Below are 20,003 nucleotides of genomic sequence, written 5' to 3'. Positions count from 1 at the left end.
CGGTCTGGGCTGGGTTGCGGGGCTCTGCTCTGAAGCTCATACAAAATTTTAATTTGTAGAACTACTGACTATAGGCCCTAACTGAAATCAGGGCCTCATTGTGCTAGGCCCTGTACAGACATAAATAAAAGGTAGGCCCTTCCCCAAACACCTTAATAGTTCAGATAAAATGTGGGAGCAGGGAAGGATTATTATCCCAATTTAACCAAGGAGGAACTGAGGCACAGAGATTAAATGGACTTGTTCAAGGTCACATAGGGAGTCTGTAGGAGAGCTGTCAACTGAGTCCAGATCTCCTGGGTCCCAGTCCAATGCCTTCTCCATGTGCACCAAACACATCCTGCCTCTTAAAATAAAGTTCTTAAAGTTGGCAAAGAACTGGGAGAACCTTCTTTTTTTTTTTCATTTTTTAAATTTTTTGGGGGGGGAGGGATGGAGTCTTAATAGTAAAAGTCTGACTTTAATATCACACTAAATACAGTGTTTTCGATGTGGCTTCCCAACAGGCTCCACTACACTAGCTGTGTGTGAACGGATACAATGGTGAAATGCTCCCGCCAGGAGGCATGTACAGGGCATGTACGATGCCAGAGGTAACATGCTCAGCACATGGCTTAGCTAAGCCTCGAGGAACAGAAGAATAAAGAGAGTAAAAAGGCAGCTGCTTCTCAGCTAGTATCCTGGCTAAATGAATTGAGCTGATAGTAGCCAGAGTGGCAAGCTGTGAGAATCGGAACTGTGTGTTTGCACCCTTCCTTCTTTGTGACTTTGGTCCGAGGAGGCAGGGCAGGTTTAATTTCACCAACCAATGTGAAAGATGGAGCAATAGCAAGGAAGCAGAAAACATCCTTACTGTGAATACAGTTCGTTTCCTCAGGGTGAGTTTCATGATTGAGAAATGGTCTGAAATAAACAGGATGAAATTCAATGACAAACGCAAAGTACTTCACTTAACAAGGAACAATCAGTTGCACACATACAAAATGGGAAGTGACTGCCTAGGAAGGTGTACCGCAGAAAGGGATCTGGGGGTCATAGTGGATCACAAGCTAAATATGAGTCAACAGTGTAACGCTGTTGCAAAAAAAGCAATCATTCTGGGATGCATTAGCAGGAGTGTTATAAGCGAGACACGAGAAGTAATTCTTCCGCTCTACTCTGTGCTGATTACACTTCAACTGGAGTATTGTGTCCAGTTCTGGGTGCCACATTTCAGGAAAGATGTGGACTGATTGGAGAGAGTGTAGCGAAAAGCATAAAAAATGATTAAGGTCTAGAAAACAAGACCGATGAGGGAAGATTGAAAAAATTGGGTTTGTTTAGTCTGGAGAAGAGAAGACTGAGAGGGGACACAACAGTTTACAAGGTGGTTACAAGGAGGAGGGAGAAAAATTTTATTTAACCTCTGAGGATAGGACAAGAAGCAATGGGCTTAAATTGCAGTAAGGATGGTTTAGGTTGGACATTAGGAAAAACTTCCAAACTGTCAGGGAGGTTAAGGACTGGAATAAATTGCCCAGGGAGGTTGTGGAATCTCCATGATTGGAGGTTTTTGTTTGTTTTAAGAGCAGGTTAGACAAACCTGTCGGGGATGGTCTAGGTAATCTTAGTCCTGCCTTGAGTGCAGGGGACTGGACTAGATGCCCTCTTGAGGTCCCTTCCAGTTCTACGACTCCATGATGGTATTTCCAGCAGCAAATGTTAAACTAAAAACGCTAAATGATGAGTAAGTGAAGGGATCTTGATTTTACTATTTTTATAAATTCTCCTCCCCACACACCCTTCTGATGAGGAATTCTTCCATTGCAGCAGCAGCAGCCTATTACAATATGTAGCCACCAGACACCCTGCTCTGCTTACTCCTGTAGCATAGCCTTAGTTGCCACTACTACAATAGGAATGCTCTCTTCCAGGCCTGTCCAGGCCAACTGCTAGGTGGCATTAACAGCAAGAAACTACCACCACTGGCTAGCAATCAGGGCTACTCCTGTATCCTCCTGCACCAGGAGATTGTCTTCTGTGGAGAGAGCATGTCCTCTGGTCCACAGAACCACTCCCTTCTTATGCTTCTAAGTTTCCAGCAGGACTCAGTCTGAAATCAGTAGCAACCAGCTTTTAAATGCCACTCGTGCTTGGAGAATCTTTTAATAGTGCAGAAGGATGCCAGCAGTGTATATGCAAATACTAACTCTTCTGTTTCTGTTTCCTTCACCCCTGCGGTGACTTTTATTACTTAATTATTGCACGCCACATGCTTCAGAACAGCCTAATCTATGGTCGTGTTTTCTAATGATACTGGATGCCCAATCTAGCCATGTACACCCCCAGAGGCCATTTGTATGGGAAGAGACATCTTTCTACAAATCTACCATTTCATAGATCACATGCTGCTGGGGTCGGTCTTTTCAAGCATTTGCTTACCAACCAGCTGCTGACTCTAACCATTCACCAGCTGGCTAGCAAGGGGACACCACGACACAAAAGATTACACTGACTTGTCCCTTGGTTTCCTTTTCTCCCTCTGATTTGAATCTACATTCTAATCAGGGAGCTTGGCAAATTAGATACTAAAATAATTTACTAAAAGAAAATGCAGAACAGGTCTGATTGTGTGAGGTGCTGAGCACACTTTATCCACAGGAGAGGGCCCCCAGGGGAAAATTGGCAACTCTTGAGCAGGTAACTTAAATTTGACAGCCTGGTTTAGTAACTCAGTCTACCTGGGTACGTTTGTTTAGTCCTGGCAAAAACACAATACAAAGCCACACACATTAACTTGTTTGCTGCTTGGCTGATCGCCCTTTATTTACTGTTTGGATGGTATAGTGCAAGCCACTGTCCCAATGGTGCGGTGCTTGCATATTGCGTCATCGGAAAGCTGCTAATACAGTACCCACCAGTGTGACAAAAGGAACAGAAAGCATCACTGATTGCATTGGCTTGCAGTGTGCAGAAAGATACATTTGGAACACAGAAATGATCAAACTGGGGACAGAGCGGTGACACATCTAATCCACTCCCTCTGGTGTGTCACTTTATGGCCACCATCTTTCTGGTCCACTGGGATTCCCTCCCGCATTGTTCAGAAGGGTTGCTGCTGTGTGATGTTGCTACCCACCCCCCCAACAGACAGAGGGTGCTGCCCCACTGTATATTCAGCTCCTCTCAGAATGGATATGAAACCCAGGCTAGGGTCAAAGCACAATAGTGAGGGTGGGAGGAAGCTTGTGCTGCCAGTGTCACTGGAATATGTGTCATCAAGAAACAGAGGGATTCAGTCTTCAAGGCTGTCAAGACTGCACCTTCTACCAGCACTAATTTCACTTCTACATGGTACATAGGGGGTAAAGGTGTAAGTGTGGTAGGGATTCCACGAAGCTTTGAATACAGACTCTGGTTATTCGTTCTGCAACAGAGGCATGTCTTGTAGCTCCACGGAGGTGACTATTTAACTGTGTTGAATTTACTGGTTGAAAGATGAATTTGGGTTTGATCTTCTTCTTCAGGGATCCTTCCCTCTTGTGATTAATTACAGTGAGGTCCTGATCCTGCAAGGCTTTTAAGCACATGTGTAATTTTAAGTGACTCGCATGTTCAAAGTTACACCCATGCTCAAGTGCTTGGCTGGAGCAGGGGCTTATTATATCTTTTCATTGTGGATGCTCCACCTTGTTTCTCCAAGATCCTCTATGAGCTAAATGTGGAAAAGGGAGTGGAGGAGGGGGAAAAAAGAACAGTTCAGCAACAATAACTTCAACCAGAGAAACTTCAGAGGGAAACCCACTCTTCGTGGGTCAAATGCTGGTCCCACCGAAGTTGCTAGGCGTTTTGCCATTGATTTCAATGGGCCCAGGATTTGGCACTAATGCAGTAAATCTCATCTGCAGCCAGACCTAAGAGGAAATTCACTTTCACATTAGTGTTACTCAAGGAGAGGAGTCTCTTCCTGTAGCCCTGATTAAATGTCTGGGAACAGATGCCATTGTTCTAAATCAGGCAGACTTTGTTGTTGTTGTTTTGCAGATGCTTGTGTGGGGGGTGGGAGGCGGCAGCCAGTCAAAACATTTATTATGGATTAAAACAAAGCTCCTTCACAACAAGTGAGATCTTCTTTGTTTTGGCACAAGGGCCCTGCCAGGGGAAGGAGAGGAGAGAAAAGTTTTGATGTGATGTAACAAATTATTTATACCTGTGGAAAAAACCCAGCCTCTTCCGTTTATAGTCACCTTGTTCGAGCCATTTCTAATGCTGACATTTCCTACATAGTTTAAAATTTATTTATGCACATTTTCGAAACTATTACCCTTGGAACATTTTCTGTGTCTTTAATAGACTCCTCTGCTAAATTATTTTCAAGAGACAGGATTTATAACTACATTCTATAGAAATGACAGGCTCCTGCTAACTTGGTTATATGATGTGGTAGACTCTCCTGCCAGAAATCTCTTGGAAAAGAAACTTTCAGCCTTTTAATGGGTTCTTTTTACTGTAAAAATAATGTTAACTATAATAAAGTATTAACACACATTAAAATGAAATGGTGTAGACCTTAAATGAGCTACAAACTAGTTAAATCTATTCCCCGCAATGTGATCCTTCAGTGCTTTGCAACCGATACCACGGAGCCGGGATTTATCTAAAATGAAGGCACTGGGGACATGCAAGAGAAATGGTAATTATAATTTGCAAATATTAGTCTGACACTTTCTTTGTGTATGTGTGTATAAATCCTGACAGCTATGATTCATGCGTTCTGCCCAATAGTGCTCTACCGAGATTAGACGGGATCCTTTTACGGCAGGCCATCATCATATCTGCCGCTCATTAAAACTTTGTGGAGAACGAGAACTTGCAGAAAATAGGGAGCCGTCAGAACCTTCTGAGGGACTTTCGGTACACGCTTGTTGAAAGGTGTTTGAGAAGGGAGCCTTGGGTCTGACAAACTGGAATTTTAGTACTCCTCTCCGTTCACAGTGGGGCAAAATAATTGGTCATCAGTGACTACTAATTTGGTTTAGTAGCCAGAGGCATTTTTTTTCTTCCCAGAAAATCAATGACAGTGCAGAGGTCTGTTCAACGTGATTCAGCTCAAGACGGGTCCTCATTTAGCTCTTGATGCTCCTTCCACTGGAGACAGCTATTTTGTTACGATGAAATTTAAATCTATCCACAATACTCGACTCTGAGTGTGGCACCACTGTAGTCAAAGTTGTGACAGTTTCCCCTCAAACTTATTTTCGAAGATTTAAACACTGTCCATTAAAAAAAAAAATCACATTTGGCAAAAAGTTGGTGTAAAGGACTGTGCTCAGGAGGAATTTTTTAAGGCACAATTGGTTTGATCACTGCTGTAAAAGGGTAAAAGCTAAACTTGTAGATGCTTTTCTGTGCTTAGTGTAAGTCAAAAGCAGATCAGATATAAACATTTAGGGCAAAATTGAGCTCTTGAATTGTCCTGGTAGATTTGAGTTCCAATATATTGCCTTTCCTACATTACAGGTCACCCACTGATAATCAATGAGATAAATTGGCAGGCAGAGCAGAATGACAGAATTTGTCACTGGATTCACCCATATGTAGGGTGCAGCTGATAGGGCCTATTGCAAAAACCTGTACATGACAAATAGGGCTTTAATAGGAGCAGGAGCTAGCCTTACCTGGTATTTATGCTATAGACCATAATAGCACCAAACAATTAGATGAGTTATGGTGTCACCCACCTTCCTGATGGCTTAATCAATTAATTTTTTTTAAATGGAAATGTGTACAGAACAGATTCTGTAAAATGAACATTGAGTTTAGCTGAGTTCTTTTGGGGACTGGGCTGCTGCTGCTGTTCAGAGACTACTCATCAGTACAACTGACTTCGGATGTCAAGGAGTTAAATGCACCAAAAGCCAGGAAAACTTAGATTTAGGGATGACAGGTGCAGCACACGAGCTACATAAAACCATGTCCTGTTGAGATGCCACCAGGACAACAGGGGCAGGCAAAAAATGTAGGCCCAGTCCTATTATTTTTGGTTTGCGTTGGTTTGTCAGGCCCTAGCTGCTGTTTTGCTGCAGCAGATTAGTGCATGAATAGATGACTTTTCCAGCTGGACCCTCCTTGGCAAAATCTCTTTCAAACCAGTTCCTCCTCCTCTAGAACTGAGCAGTGCATTTCCTCATTCACAGTCCAGTTGGCAAAGATCACAGTAAAGGCCAAATTTCCAAACATTGCGAGAAATGCAAACTTGGCAAGTACAAACTCAGGCTTTTTTTAATGCCTATGGTGTGCAAAATGGCTTGTAAGGGAGGGTGCGCGGACCGATTTGCAGATTTTCTGAAAATTCAGCCCTAAGGGGACTGGCTTGATAAAACCAAAGCCCAAGATAAGAGTTAGGGTTGAAACTTTATCCTTAAGCTCATGTCTCCAGACAGTGGGTGATTTCATTTGCTGTACCATATGTGCTATACTAGAGCTTCTGAAGGACAATATATAACTCCTGCCTTAGAGTATACGCTGGTTTCTGGGAGCAATCAATGTTTACATTAAGATCTTGCTTTTTACTGTTAAAATTTGGCATGGCTTAGGCCCCTTGTACGTCCTAAATGTGTTAGACCCGTTTATTCTTAACCCCACTTTTTACAATTCTCTGACCTGAGGCTGCCATTAATTCTATATGTAGGAGTCCGATGGAGCCATTTTCTTGATGTTGCCGCCATTTTGTGGAATTTGTTCCCTTCTGATATCAGGAACTCTGAATTTCTCACTGCCTTTGTAGACAAAGTCTAAGGAGACTGAGGTCTTATTTTTATTGGCTTTGGGTTACTGTTTGTTTAGCTTCTGGCTTTGTTGCTTTTGTCGTAAAGTGCTGTGAGACAGTAAATGTGGATAGCACCTTATGAGCCTTTTATTGTATCTTTTCCGTGAATATTCTCCTTGTTGCAGAAAGAGTTTGTTTGCATTGTGGTGAGATGAGTTACCCTCCATGTCGATGCAGTGTAAATATCTGGTGGCAATTGGTTTTTGGGAAACAATCATTTCTAGTTACATGGTGGGACATGACATGTTAAAATCTTGCTACACCACACCAGCCAGGAAAATGTCCAGGTCACAACAGTGCAACCAATACTGCAGGCCCACGGTATGGTCAGATTGGCTTAAATTTCAGCCTCCATTCCTGCAGTATGACTCCCAAGGGGCTAATTGCTGGGATCCTCACACTGCGGAGAAGTAGCTGCTCCTCCCAGTGGGAGAGAAAGTAACACATTTACAGAATGACCTCTTAGCAAGATGCCTGGATTTACTTCTTTATCCTCATTATTATTATTATCCATCTGGATACTCACTGAACAACTTTCTCCCTACTGAACTCGTCTCTGTGTGCCCACTAACTGAGCAAGAACTTGTGATTTGTAGATGGCTTCAGAATGTTAACTGGGGAACTGGTGCTACGATGTGGATTCCTCATTGGGAAATCCAATTCATTTCCTGGACCTCTTCAAAGCAAAAGTGTCCTTAGCAAGGCCATAGACGGCAGCAGATTGCCTTAAGCAAATGGGGTTTTCTGTTGATTCCTCATTCCATTTTTCTTTTTTTTGAAAATAGATGGAACTTTATTTTCTTGCCATTAGGGTGAGCCTAGACTAACAACTCCGAAATCAGGAGATGGGGAAGGGACACAGAGACAGACATTTGCTCTCTAACAGTCAGGACATGGAGATGTAAAAATGTGATCTGACATTGACAGTTATCACAATTTACAGGTCATCATATGATGGGCCCTGGCCGCAGACATGCTGTGGGTCTATATAGCACCTAGCACAATGGGGTTCTGGTCCTATCGAGGTCCCCAGTGTGACAGCAATTTAAATAATAGTAAAGAGCTAATGCTTCATACCAGGCTGCCCAGGCAGGTGGACAGCACAGGAAAATGCCGACTACACTAGCGGTGGTATTATGCTGGCTCCCCACCCTTCCTTGTTACTGATGAGCTAGAACTAGCTATCTATCCACCATTAATTTGTCTCTCTGTATAGCCCAGCAGGAATCTGGGGCATGATTACAGCTATGGCCCTTGCTTGGGAGGCAGGCATAGCCCAGCCATCCCCCTGCACACTGCCTGCCTTTCGCTTGCTTTAATTGTTCCCCTTTGGCCAGCAGACCTGTCTGTTCTAACAAGGACAGTCAAGAGGAGGGGGAAGTAATTGAGGCACTTAACCACACTCACAAGCGTTGACTTCTGCAGCTAATTAGGAAAGAGGGCCGCTGGGCTTTTTGTTATTTTTTAATTGTGGTTTATGCATAAAAGCTAACGGCAGAGGAGGGACATATATTTAACAGCAAATTCTTGACTTCTAAATTTGTATAAAAGGTCATTTACAATTTGTTAACATTTTCACAAGGGTGAATTCAATTAGCCGCTCCAAAAGTCCCTACACATGTGCACACGTATTCCTAATGAGAACGATGGAAAAACTAGCAGGGCATTAATGTCCTGCCTCTTTATTTTCCTAAGGAGCTTGCAGAACATAAAGTTACCTTAACAGCTTCACAGAACTCTAAATGGGCCCTGGCAATAAACCCATAGAGAAGCCAGAAAGATCATTTTTAAATGCTCTCCACTTATCCTCACTTTTTGTTAACCACTGAAGAAAATAAGAAGAGACAAATTGGTTAAATAAAAATGGGGACCAATTTTTTGCAGTCCTTATGATGGCAAATCTCCTAGTGAAATCAGTGGGTGTTTTGCCTACACAGGGGCTGCTGGATCTGTGCTGCTGCAGATTCCTCTGAATTTCCAGTGTTTCTCTACTACTCTTTGGAATCTGGATGGGGAAATAACATACATTATTTCACTGTGGGCAGCCAATGAGAGAACTTCTTTTTCGAAGTGTTGGAGGATCCGTTATTTTGCTCAGAGAGCTCGTACGTATAGGACAGTAAAAAGAATAAAATCCATTGTAAACATACACTTTAAAAGATTTATCAGATGCTCATAGATGTACTTAGGAGTATACGTAGTTACAAGAGCACCAATTTGCTTTACTGTTTTCTCCCAAGCTAAGAATACAAGAGACACCCTCATACCAATCATAAGCACACGCACAAGCCCATATCTTATATACAGGGTACTAAGTCCAGCTCTTACCGTCCACTAAATAACTGACTTCACATGTTGAAGGTTGTGCAATCGCTGTTAGGCAGCTCAGCTGTAATTGTGACCAATTTAACCTTTTGATCTTTAGAGAGGGTAAGGAAACTAAATATCTATATTTTTCCTTCATAGTTGTTTGAAAGTCTGTGTCTTGCTCTCTGAAAAACGAAGGCAGGAAATGGTTATTCTAGAAGCTGGCCATTACAAACCAGCTGGCCTTGTTCCTAAAGCACAGTTTGAAATGCAGGTTGGAGTGCTCTGCTCTGGCTGAGCCTTAACCAGCACCAGCATTCGATGGGCAACCATCAAAATCAACAAGTGAAAGAAGAGTTGAGGAAACCAGTCGTAGGGGCCTTTACTTTCACTCGGTACTGAAAGAATAGTTACAGCAAAAATAAAGTGTTTGAATCTATATTAGGGCTGGTAGAGACTTTTTTTGTGAAACATTTAAACAAAAACTCCAATTTTTTTGGTTTCCATCAAATTTTCTCTTCTAAAATTTTCAGGTTTTCATTGTAAAACCATAATTTTTTGACAAAAACCAGATTTTTTTGGTGAAAATTTCCATTTAATCCAAAAAGCCATTTTCTGTTTGAAAAAATTCTACCAATTTTTTTTTTACCAGCTCTAATATATATACAATCAAAGCCCACACACACCACATAAGGGGATTACACATGTGTGCGGGCAAATTCTTTCCCCTTTCTTTTGCTATTCAGGATGAGCTATTTGATAAGAAGAAATCTAGATCTTAAGTTTAACACTAAGGCCATATGCTGCTCTCCTTACTCATCATGCCTTCCATAATAAGCAAGACTTGGTTGTACATTAACAATGATATGACAGCTCATTTTCTCTTAAAAAGAAAAATATCCAAGAGCCTGAAGAAGTTGAGTAGAAACCATAACTGCAGCAAATATCCATATTTTACCAGAACCAATATTTGCATGAGTACACTCAAAGTTATTTAAAAACAATAACAATACTTAGCTTTTACAGAGCACTTTGCATGTTCAAAGCACTGTGCAGACAATTAGGAGAACTGCAGTGTGCTATAAAAGAGAATCACCCTCTAGCAACACTACAGCTAGTTAGCAGGAAATGTAAATGTCTCCAATATAATAAAAGAATTATTCTTGAAACAGAAGTTTCTCTCTTGACAACATGAGGATGGTGGTCAGGACACAGAAAATACATGTTGCCTTTGGCTGATTGTCCAGTTGGGGTTAGTCCTGATTTTTTTAAGGTTAATTTCACAAGAGCAAACCAGAGTGATCATATTTATCTTACAACAACTCTAGAAATTCCTAATTTCCTATTCAGTCCAATAGTGAAATGCATTTCTTGTGTCTCAATCTACTTCCTGACAGGAATGTTGAGTCTAGTGGCGCATTGGCAAAGTATGAGCATTCTCTAAGGGAGAAACTAACACCAGTCACAGTAATGGTCACAGAAACACTTGTCACTAAAACCTGTGAAGATGTTGCCATACGGTTGGGACACTGGCTGGGACTTGAGAATTGAACCCAAGTCTTCCTGCTCCCCCACAAACTTCTTGTATGACCTTGGGAAAGTCACTTCATCAGATATTTAAAGGCATTTAGGCACCTAAAAATGCAGATAGGTTTCTACTTGGATTTTCAACAGCACCTACGTGCCCCTCTTATTGATTTAAACAACAATCCCCCTAGGTCCTATCTGCATCTTCAGGGGCTTAAATTCCTTTAAAAATCTCCGCTGTAATGTGGGGATAGCAGCACTTTCCTACCACACTGGGGTGCTGAGGATAAATATATGAAAGATTCTGAGGTGCTCAGATACTACAGGAATAGGGGCAAGATAAGTACCATGGCTGGACAGAGATGTTAGACCCATTTTTCAGTGCTAACACCACAGAGCAAGGTTTTATTTAAAGTGAAGGTGCCAGGGGAATAAATGCAAAGGAAACGGTAACCATCATCTGCAAACATTATGTAGGTATGTTACACTCTGTGTAGGAGATTCTCACCCCGCCAGGGTGTATTTAGCTATTGCAGGAGGCAACACTGATGACGGCCGTTTTCCTTCAGAGAAAGCACAGAAACCTGTTTACAATTCAGAGGGGCCTGAGCGTGTGCATCGGCAGCAGCCCAGCCATTACTCCAGCTCTCGTACTCAGCGGACACACTCTCTGTTGCAAATCCTGGTTCACACAAGGTAGCTCTTGTAAAGATCAGAAGCTGGAGCATGAATCTGAGAAATCTGATTGGAGGATGCCCCATGGGGGAGGCCGGGACCCTACCACATCCTCGTTAGTGCTGACCTTGGCACAAGCACTGCCTGCTGATGGATAGGCTATGGAGCTGGACAAGACCCTGGGGAACCACTGTATTATCTATTATTGTCCCATCAGCGCCTCCCCTGACCCCTCCCAACTCTGAATGCCACAGGCATCAGGGAGAGAATAAATCTATGTCTGATACTAAAAGAGAAAGAGAGAGAGAATGAAAAAGGAGATGAAAAATGTCCTTTTTATGACTCTTACAACAAAGCTGGCCACATGGTTTGTAGAAAACAATTCTCTGGGCGGGGGAGGGGTGGAATCAGCAAAAAGCAGAGTGGCTAATCAACCCAACCCCTCGTAAACTAGTCAAAAGCACTCATGACCTTCTAAGGTAACATCCATTGGAACAAACAGGCCCCATAACTTCAGCCTCGCTCTAATGCCTACAACCCTGTGCGTACGAAACGAACTGTGGAATATGCATCCACCAAGATTGGAAAGTGCCATTCTCAAAAGCATAAGATGATCTGCCTTACTATGGAGAATGTACAGATCAGGATTAATAAGACCTGGATAGCAACCAAAGCATTATGCTCACATTTATTTTTATTCTGGATGAGCCAAAATGGTAGGGAAGTCTACTCTCGGTGCCCTTGGAGAATGCCTGACATTAGTGGCTGGGGGACACATATAGGCCTGTGTCATGGCAGTGGGGCTAATATCTGAAATGAAGGAGGCCAGAGAAACACTACTCCATTTTGAAAAGGAGTCTGTGCATTATCCATAGGCAGCAATATAGTAATATAGAATATGTTCCAGTGACAGTAAAATTGCTTCCCCCACATGAATTTACCCTTATAACTCCTGCTGCTGTTCTGAAATGGGAACTAGAGAGCTGATTCTGGCTCCTCTGGGCAACCTTGGTGGCGTAAAGTGACCACAACGGGCCATGGGAGATTACCCCAGTCCAGATGCAGAGCAGGGCCAGCATAAATGTCCCTATGGTGCCGCCTCTCTGTCTTCAAGTGCTCATAGTCAGCCCTATGTGGGATTCTGGGGTGCTGTGCAGCCTATAGGCAGTTTAAGCAGAGGTCCTGCATAGGGTTGCCAACTTGGTAATATTTAAAAACTGGACACTCCAGCAGGAGTGCCGGAATCTCCCCTGTCCTACCTATTCCCCCCAAGGCCCTGCCCCGCCTCTTCCCCTGAGGCCCCGCCCCTGTCTACTATACCCCTCTTCCCCCTGTCATTTGCTGTTTTTCCCCTCCCACTCCCCGCCACCTAGGTCAGGGAGGACTTGTCTGCGGAGCCGGGGCCAGGAGGTGGTCCTGGCTAAGTAGGGGCCAGAGTGGGTGATGACCTGGTGCCTCCACTCACAGTAATTGGACTTTGGGTGTCCAGTCAGTAGATCTGACTGGACACTGTCAAGTCCCCCTTTCAACTGGACTTTCCAGTTGAAAACCACCTGGCCACCCTAGGACTCCTGCAGCAGCCCAGAACAGAGGCAATGGTGGCATAAAGTCATCTTTTCCCCTACTCCTCCTGAATTGTGCTGTCTGCTGTACCTCAGGAGATGAGGCCCAGAGTAGGCCCTAGATAGTCAGATGTAACTTTGCTTCATTTGAATATGATGTTCACCAAAGCCACTTTTTTCTAAAGACATTTGAGTTCCCAGCTCCTGGAGTCCATGAAGGGTACGATATGTTGCAATTATCTCTGCCCTTTTACCTCCAAACACCCCATCCCCTTAACTGAGAGTGCTCTCCCAATGATCAGCAGCCACAGCTGAGATGTAGTGGTAAGGCCCTACCAAATTCATGGCCATGAAAAACACGTTATGGACCGTGAAATCTGGTCTCCCCCCATGAAATCTTGTCTTTTGAGTGCTTTTACCTTATACTATACAGATTTTATGGGGGAGACCAGCATTTCTCAAATGGGGGTCCTAACCCAAAAAGGAGTTGCCGGGGGCGGGGGGAGGGTGTCAAAAGGTTATTTTAAGGGAGTCGTGGTATTGCCACCCTTACTTCTGTGCTGACTTCAGAGCTGGGTGGCCAGAGAGCGGCAGGCTGCAGCTGCTGACTCAGGGCCCAGCTCTGCAGGCAGCAGCACAGAAGTAAAGGTGGCAACACCAGACCAGGCCATCCTTCCTTCTGCACTGCTGCTGGCGGCGGCTCTGCCTTCAGAGCTGGGCTCCCGGCCTGCAGCTGCCGCTCTCCAGGCACCCAGCTCTGAAGGCAGCGCTGCTGCCATCAGCTGCATAGAATGCAGGGCAGAAGTACTGCAACACCCCCTACAATGCAATGCCCCTCTGCCATGTGCACTGGCCAAACTGGACAGTCTCTACGTAAAAGAATAAGTGGACACAAATCAGATGTCAAGAATTATAACATTCATAAACCGGTCGGAGGACACTTCAATCTCTCTGGTCGTTCGCTTTCTGATCTCAAAGTGACTATTCTTCAACAAAAAAACTTCGAAAACAGACTCCAAGGAGAGACTGCTGAATTGGAATTCATTTGCAAATTGGATACAATTAACCTAGGCTTGAATAGAGACTGGGAGTGGTTGAGTCATTATACTAAGTGAAACTATTTCCCCTTGTTTATTCCTCCTCCTCCCCCTCCCCCCCCACTCTTCCTCAGATGTTCTAGTTAACTCCTGGAAACCTACTGGAAATGGCCCACCTTGATTATCACTTCAAAAGGTTTTCTCTCCCCCCACCCCACTCTCCTGCTGGTAATAGCTCATCTTAAGTGATCACTCTCCTTACAATGTATATTTTTTCATGGTCTGTGTGTATATAAAATCTCCTCACTGTACTTTCCACTTTATGCATCCGATGAAGTGAGCGGTAGCTCATGAAAGCTTATGCTCAAATAAATTGGTTAGTCTCTAAGGTGCCACAAGTCCTCCTTTTCTTTTTGCGAATACAGACTAACACGGCTGCTACTCTGAAACCTTCAATAACCATGTGACACCCCCCTCCCCAACTCCTTTTTGGGTCAGGATCCCTACAATTACAACACTGTGAAATTTCAGATTTAAATAGCTGAAATCATGAAATTTATGATTTTTAAAATCCTATGACCATGAAATTGACCAAAATGGACTGTGAATTTGGTAGGGTCCTATGTATTGGGCAAGAGCTTTGAATCTGCAAACGGAAATTATTTAAATGTACCAATAATTAAGTGACTTTTTAAAATAAGTGTAGTTTTGGCTGCCTGACATAGCAAGCCCCAGAAATCTCCAACATGCATGAACTAGCCTGTGCATTTTGGATCTGCTTAAAGCCTTCTGACTGGGGTCTGTAAATAAACATTAACAGACATTACAAATACAATGTAGCATGGCTAGTATAGTTTTCCAAGCCATAATCCACTAAACCCAGAGGCTGCTAAAACAGAATCTCCAGACCTAGAATAAATCAGTGACAGGCCAAATTCCACCTTGATTTACAACTTCGGCAGCCCTGCTGAAATTAATGTAAATTGAGATAGAATTGGACCCAATAACTTTTGCCCTTGCTGGTGGTATCTTTAACTCACCAGTTATGAGAAGTGAGTTAAATATCCCATAACAACTCCTTAATAATCCTAGTAATCCTAGTAATTTGATTTTGTCTATAACCTGCTTTTAAAGTAAGGGGATAAATACAATCAGCCTGCATAAAAGGTGGCTATTAAAGAACCAGCAAGATGTGCTACAATAACTTTAAATTAAAAGACTGGTGCCTCTTTCCCTGATGCTGTGGGGTCTGTGGATTTTCAGTAAAACTTTTGAACCTGGCCTAGATCTCTCCCAGGCAGCCATTTAACCTCCCGTTTATGAAGAAATAAAGCACAATTGATGTTGATTTTGGTCTGCGTTAGGGGATACTTTTGCAACATAAAAGCCCTTTTGCCTGCAATTTGCAGAGCAGCCCTGTCACATCAGCAAGGGCTGGTACTGATAAAGATAAAGCTTTATAGCTGGGGCATTTGCTACTAACAGCAAGCTAATGCTGCATTTTCATTTTGATGCAATTAATGTTAATGTCTGCTACGAAAATTGTCATTAAATACCATTTTAAAATCCATTCAATTTGCATATGCAAAGCCCATTTACTATCACGTAAAATACACACCACTGCTCATCATGTCTTTTCCCTTGAATTTGTAGCTGCTATTTATTTCTTTTGTTAGTGATTAGATTTCATTTTAAAAGCTAGATAGTAATGTCTAGCCTAGCCCCTGGCAGAGCACAAAAAACCTACAACATACAACCACAGAGGCATTTCTGAGCCAGGTTCAGAAAGTGTTTGCGGTCCTTTTGATGCACCTGAATGCTTGTGATACAAACTCTTACTGGCTCTTAAAGGCTCCCCTCTTCCCACCCCTCCAGTGGAAGTGAGAGGGGAGAGAACTGTGGAGAAGTCCACAGCAGGACAGGGCTGAAGTCAAAGGGTGCTAAGCAGGATACTTTCTACTCTTCCTTGTGGGTGACTAATTCCCCGCTACAAAAGATGAAGGGGAAATTATCCTGGTCAAGATGCAAAGGGAAGAGCCCCATGAAGCTGTGGGGCTTACCCCCCACCAATTTTACACCCCCCCTCCCATACAGTAAAACAGATGCAAGTTAAGGTAGCATTTATGCCTGCTGTGTGCTTCGTAAAACCTTTTTGAAGGTGTCACAAAGTGCAATGGACAGCTCCTCCGCTCATGGCAGCGCAGCTACTGGCCCAGCTGGGGACTGAATAAGGTGATCGGGGCCCTGTGCCACAATCGGAGTGGCAATGGCAAGGTAGTCCCCTCCCCTCCTGTAGAAGCAGAGGTACAAGCCCCTTTCTCTCCCCCAGGAGTGGTTGCAGGGATAGCAACAAAGGTCCACTTTCCCTCTGGAGAGGCAAGAGTAGCAGCAGGGGGGCACCTTAGTATTTACCCCTGCAACCAGCATGTGTCTGCTTGGGGAGGTGGGGCCCACGGCACTCATCTCCTCCTGCTACACTCAGAACTCTCTGAGGTCCAGTTGGTGGGTCTCGGCGTTAACTCCCCAGTGAGAGGCAGGGCCCAGTTTGCACCTGACAGAGCTATTGTTTCAGACCATCTGCAGACTCAGACAGGAATTATTGCATTGGTCACACTTAGGTCACGTTTTTGAAGTTTTCTTTGCACCCATGAGGGCTAGATGTTTACTTTTTTAAATGAAATATGAGATTCTGATGTAATCACATGACTCAAGGAGCTGGGGCCTTAGACATGAGCTTATTGGGCCTATGCTTTAAGGCATTCCTGGGCCTAGCCATGCTGATGTAGATGAGCAGGGTCCAGGGAAAGCAAACAGGGAGGGTCCCTGCATGCAGCTGGCCAGGATCCCTAGAGTTGGGAGTCTGCTGTCCTGCAGATTTCTGGCTTTCTGCACATTTGTGATCCAGCTGCTCACTCCATACACCCTTATCCCATGGTGGAGAATATGCTGACTCCACAGCTCTTTCTGGGCCACGTAGTTCTTGTCTGCATCCGTATTTTTGCAGCGGAGAACACATGGATCATAGTCTTATAATTACTGACAAATATACAGGTATTAAACTCCTGCTCTAAGGTCTGGATCTGACAGAAACAACCAGAAGCATCATGTCACAGTGCAGGGAGGTATTTATCCCTCTCCATTCACCTCTGCTGCAGCTGCCCCAAGATACTGCAGTAAAAATACTAATGAATTGGAGACTGTTTGGAGAAGTCACAAAAGTGACACCCCATATTGCCAGACTTGTGGTAAAATCATGAGTAGGAGAGTTGCTTTGGAGACAAAAAGGAATTTTTAAGTCTTAGTAGCATAATAATCTGGGAGTCAAGTGGAGAGACTGTGACCAAAACCATTAGCATCCCCGTCACCAAAGACAAACCACAAATTTTAAAACAAGCCACTCAAGGTACTAAATAGAAGACTATACATGTACTAAATGAATAAATAAAGAGGCATATGTGAAAAGCAAATATTCTGTGCTGCTCCATACATTATTGTTTGCATGATTTTATTGTTCATTAAAAAACCCAATAAATTAAAACCCTCTGCAATAGGCTGTTATGATTTGTATGTTAGTAGAGGCTGACCCAGTCTGCAGCTGCTTTGTCTCCCTCCCTGGATGACTTTCAAATTGAGCTTTCTAATCTCTCAGCCCTCTTAACCGAGACCCTGAGTTATTTTGCTTTGTTGTTAAACCTCTGAAGAGTATACGTTTTATTCCTGATTATATTTATATACATATATGGTTACACAGGTGCAGAGAAATGGAGATTCAGGCCCTATGTTCTTTACTCATGCATATACAATGACTATTTGATGACCTATCTATTTGGATGTATATCTCCAAACATAGAGGTCATCACATATGCATGAATATAGTATGTAGGGCCTGATTCTCTAATGCCCTACACCTGTGTAATCATTTACACCAGTAGAAAACAGGTAGTTAGATATCTAATGCTAGCCTGCATGCCTGCAATTAGCTATGCCTCTAATTAAATGCTGGTGCAAAATTGCATCCACAAAATGAGTGGCCCGACTGAAGCCCCTTTAAAAAATACATTTGGCACTAATCCTTTAACTCATATAACTGAATCCAACTAATTGAGGCTCTTGAGATTATGGGTTAGATTCTCCATTGCTCAGCACCTCATGTTGTCATTTACATCAGTGCAAAGTGGATGCCAAATGCTACCAAATCTGAATTTTATATGTATTTTGTACTCGTGTAAATGGTTACATGGCTGCAGAGTGATAGAGAATTAGGCCCTATGTACTGTGCTACAGCAATTCAGCTCACAGCAAACCTCCCTCAAGTCACTGTTTGGAGAGACAGAGATGAGGATCAGATCTGAGTGGAGAATCTAGCCCTTAGAGAAGCCTGGGTTTTCTCCCTCTTACCGTGCTGGAATTCCGTAGGTCATATCTGGAGGTACTCTTGGGTGGGCTCTCTTAAAACGACTCTCGTTATCTTCATTGCAGCGGATGTCCTTGAGCTGGCGGTACAGGTTGTATTCACGTGCTGTGACATAACCAGCCTTAACAGCTCCACGGTTCATGGCAATGTAATTCCGTGGCATCTCCCTTGGGGAAGGCGGCCTGGGTTTCATCGAGTGCCAATGGCCTATCGCTAAGGCCAGAAAGGAATACAAGAGCCAGAACAAAGAAAGTTACTAGAATTTCATTTTGAGTAACCCATCCTCGGTGAATCTTGTTCTGGTGCAGAGGGCCAGCTCAAGGCCTATGTACTGCATCAGTGAGAATTAAGTGATGCATAGGCCTTTTGCTTGTCCTCTACTCAGAGTGAAATTCAAACTGCATTCACATCAGTGTGGTTCAAACAGAGACCAGTAAGAAAATCCACAAATCTTAAGCATAGAGTTTCTCAAGTAAATTGTTCCTATTTCCCACAATTTCCCCACCTCCAATTTGTAATGCTCAGCAATTTTGACAAAGCCGTCCATTTTTTTCCTCACTGAAAGTTACGTGAATTTTCACAGGTGTCCAATGCAAAAGCCAGCTCTGCTCATGAAAGTGGGCCAATTCATGCACATCTTTGCTTGGATTTGGGCCCGTCTCTGCTCAGTTTTCACATACATGAGCAAAAGTTTCTGTAAAGGTGGGTCAGCTTCAAAAGTTGTAAGGAACTGTGACAGACCTTGAGTTTGTGAGTAGCTGTGCATTTTCTTAGAAAAACTTTGTATACTCTTATGACGGCCTCTGCTACAGGACAGAAGGGTCACAACAATCTGACTTGGTCTTGATTGAAGCACATGGTTATTTTCATATATTCTACCCTATTTATGTGAAGCAGGATTTTTTGTGTGTTTGAGTACCGGGCTTAGCAATTGGGTACAGCAAAAGCAAAGCAAAGGCCTTGTTGATATTTGGTAAAAGCAAAGGCCTTGTTGATATTTGGAATTAGACATGATTCAACTATTGTAGCCTGGCCACTGGTGTAGCTGCACTAATACGAGCCCCGAGTGTAGAAAAGGAAAGCTGCGACTTGCACCAGCTGACCTTACACTGATTTCAAACAGGAGTAAGCTCATCTGGAGCATGTTACAACTTTTCTGGTCTACGCTTTTTGGGCTTGCACTGGTGCAGCTACGCCTGCTGCTGGCCATTGATGGTTGAATCCCAAATATAGACAAGGCCAGGGACTCTTGCACACAACAGTTACCAAATGCCACAGATGGTGTTCATGTGAGCAGGTAAAATGCTAGAGTTCTTACTCTCCCGCTTCAGCTCAGTGAGAGTGTTTTCTCCCCTGCACTCCTCCATTGCTATTAAGACTTTAATAGGTACAAGGCATGTTGTTACACTCTAACCTGCCAGTCGTTTGGTGCCATCCACGTGGGGGGAACCTTTTAATAGCCTCTAATGGCATCGCTAATCTTTACTTGCATTGTCATACCTTCAGGTACTCCTCCGTCAGCCCCATGAAGGTATAACCCATATGCAAAGTCATAGCCTGGAAGAGTGTAGCAGCTTCTCCGAGGTTTTCCGACTTCCGCCTGCAAGGGAAAGGTTTGGGAGTAAGAGGGTGAGAAAAGTAAAGATTTCGCTTAACACGTTAAACTCCCTGAA

General features: G+C 43.4%; 2 protein-coding genes across 4 annotated transcripts in view; both read right to left on the bottom strand.

The window, feature by feature from the left end:
* GFI1B (growth factor independent 1B transcriptional repressor) overlaps positions 1–20,003 on the bottom strand; it is a 528,613-nt gene that overhangs the window by 349,581 nt on the left and 159,029 nt on the right. The window lies entirely within an intron of this gene.
* The window catches only part of CFAP77 (cilia and flagella associated protein 77), a 105,847-nt gene that overhangs the window by 20,664 nt on the left and 65,180 nt on the right, over positions 1–20,003 (bottom strand). For all 3 annotated transcript variants that reach the window (XM_073313870.2, XM_073313869.1, XM_073313868.1), the window contains exons 2-3: positions 19,831–19,930; positions 18,315–18,543 (exon numbers count right to left, since the gene is read on the bottom strand). In XM_073313870.2, the coding sequence (XP_073169971.1) occupies positions 18,315–18,543; positions 19,831–19,930 (329 nt within the window). The remainder of the gene's footprint in view (positions 1–18,314; positions 18,544–19,830; positions 19,931–20,003) is intronic.

This window comes from Lepidochelys kempii, chromosome 16 (assembly GCF_965140285.1).
Source record: "Lepidochelys kempii isolate rLepKem1 chromosome 16, rLepKem1.hap1, whole genome shotgun sequence".
In the NCBI taxonomy this organism is placed as follows: Eukaryota; Metazoa; Chordata; order Testudines; family Cheloniidae; genus Lepidochelys; species Lepidochelys kempii.
Note: the sequence above shows the minus strand (reverse complement) of the source record. Positions and strands in the feature narration are given on the sequence as shown.